A 392-nucleotide genomic window follows, 5' to 3' on the forward strand; every position below is an offset into this window, starting at 1 on the left:
AGGCGGGTTTTGAGCGACTGCAAAGTTTGCCCGAGTTGGCTGAGCGTCTCCGCAGCCGGCGTCCGGGACAGGTCGCCCATGGTGTTCTTGCCGGAGCCGAGCTGCTTGCGGCCGCCGCCCGTCCTAGCCTCGCCGGGACCCGCGTCCAGCGTGCTCTGACTTTCGCAGCGGCCCAGCTTGGTGGTCAGCTCGCGGATGGTCTCCTTCTGGCTGAGGATGGTCTCTTTCTGCTGCAGCACGGTCTCGCGGAGCTGCAGCACGTTGCTCCGGAGCTCCTCCGCGCCGCCAGCGGCCACGGACGCGGCGCACATGTCGGCGTCCACGGGCACCGAGGTGCAGATGAAGCGCGTCGGCCCGAAATCCTGAGCCCCAGTGCCCAGGAGGCAGAGGAC

General features: G+C 68.6%; 1 protein-coding gene across 1 annotated transcript in view; it reads right to left on the reverse strand.

Moving 5' to 3' along the window:
* Positions 1–386, reverse strand: part of Nptx1 (neuronal pentraxin 1) — a gene marked incomplete at its 5' end in the record, with an annotated part of 8414 nt that extends 8028 nt beyond the window's left edge. The window contains one exon of the mRNA XM_033767573.1: positions 1–386. This exon is cut by the window's left edge and continues 8 nt beyond it. Within this exon, the coding sequence (XP_033623464.1) occupies positions 1–386 (386 nt within the window).
* Between the last annotated feature and the right edge of the window lie 6 nt (positions 387–392).

Source organism: Fukomys damarensis, unplaced genomic scaffold (genome assembly GCF_012274545.1).
Source record: "Fukomys damarensis isolate Sample0158 unplaced genomic scaffold, DMR_v1.0_HiC HiC_scaffold_23, whole genome shotgun sequence".
NCBI classification, from domain to species: domain Eukaryota; kingdom Metazoa; phylum Chordata; class Mammalia; order Rodentia; family Bathyergidae; genus Fukomys; species Fukomys damarensis.